The 1,481-nt window shown below is 33.4% G+C and overlaps 1 protein-coding gene across 1 annotated transcript; it reads left to right on the forward strand.

Annotated features, from left to right (window-relative positions):
• Window positions 1–585: 585 nt before the first annotated feature.
• On the forward strand, window positions 586–1,179 carry LOC105793163 (uncharacterized). The gene has a single exon (XM_012622089.1). It carries the CDS (start codon window positions 586–588, stop codon window positions 1,177–1,179), a length of 594 nt encoding a protein of 197 aa, XP_012477543.1.
• Window positions 1,180–1,481: the final 302 nt, after the last annotated feature.

Raw genomic sequence — 1,481 nt, forward strand, 5'->3', positions numbered from 1 at the left:
GATTGAAAGATAAGATTAAATCCAGATTTTAGCTTTTAAATAAGGATGTCTAATATTTTAAATAGATGAGTTGAAACAAAATGCTGCCAAAGTGACCTCTTTTGTATAGATTAGTTTATTTGAAATATCAAGATGATTATATGTTTTTGTGATTCATGTGTTTATTGATTGACCCAAAGGTAAGTTAATATTTGACAGAATTTCAACGACATCTGTGGTGATAAATGTGTGATAATTATAAGGTATTTTATGTGGGCAATAAGTTAGTCCAAAGATTAATTAATTGTTTGACAAAATTTATTGTCAATGTTTGATTGCTACAACAAGAGTACCGCTTATTGTTAACATTACTGTCTAAAAACTAGATATTAATGATGTGTTTGGTATCTTGAGATGAGATTAGCCATTATCTTGAATTTATTATTTACTTATGAATGTTGATTTGAGCTTGTTTTTTTATGTTTTCTATATTCAGTTAGTTCATCTTCTGCTGCCACAATATCTGCTAATATAAATTCTATACTTATGCTTAATGGGACTAATTTTAAGGAATGAAAAAGACACTTACTTATAATGCTTGACTATATGGACATAGACCCTACACTAAGGGAAGAACAACCTGCACCTTTCACCGCGGAAAGCACCCTTGATGTTAAGAGGGATTTTGAGAGGTGGGATCGTTCAAATCGCACGAGTCTAATGATCATGAAACACAACATTCCAAAAGCCTTTAAGGGCACAGAATTTGAAGAGATTACTCAGGCCAAGGGTTTCCTTGATGAAATTGAGAAACATTTTGCTAAAAATGATAAGGTTAAGATGACATCACTTCTGACTTCTTTGATGTCTATGAAGTATAAGGGTCAAGAAAATGTAAGGGAGTACATTATGGAGATGTTCCATACTACTTCAAGACTTAAAGCACTTAAGATCGAGCTTTTTGAAGAATTGTTTGTTCTTATGATTTTGGTATCGCTTCCTGTACAGTTTTATCACTTTAAAATTAGTTATAACTGTCAAAAAGAGAAATGGAGTCTAAATGTGCTCATTTATCATTGTGTGCAAGAGGAAGAAATGTTGAAGCGTGATAAGTCTGAAAGTGCTCATTTGGGCAATGCCCCTAAACATAAGGGCAAGAAAAGAAAATATCAGAATGAAACTACTAAGGGTCAAGCTTAAAAGAAACAATAACAAACTACAGAGAGTTGTTTCTTTTGTAACAAGTCTGGACATGTGCAGAAAGATTGTACCAAATATCATGCCTGACATGCAAAGAAAGGTATAATTCTTAATTTGGTTTGTTCTGAAGTTAATTTCGCTTGAGTACCTAGAAACACTTGGTAGATAGATTTTGGTGCTACTACTCACATAAGTGTTTCTATGTAGGGTTGCCTGAGTTACCGAAAGCCAAGTGATGGTGAAAGACACATCTTCGAGGGCGATGGAAAATCAGTAGAAGTGGAAGCGATTGGGCATTTTAG

The sequence above is a fragment of the Gossypium raimondii genome, chromosome 8 (assembly GCF_025698545.1).
Source record: "Gossypium raimondii isolate GPD5lz chromosome 8, ASM2569854v1, whole genome shotgun sequence".
NCBI classification, from domain to species: domain Eukaryota; kingdom Viridiplantae; phylum Streptophyta; class Magnoliopsida; order Malvales; family Malvaceae; genus Gossypium; species Gossypium raimondii.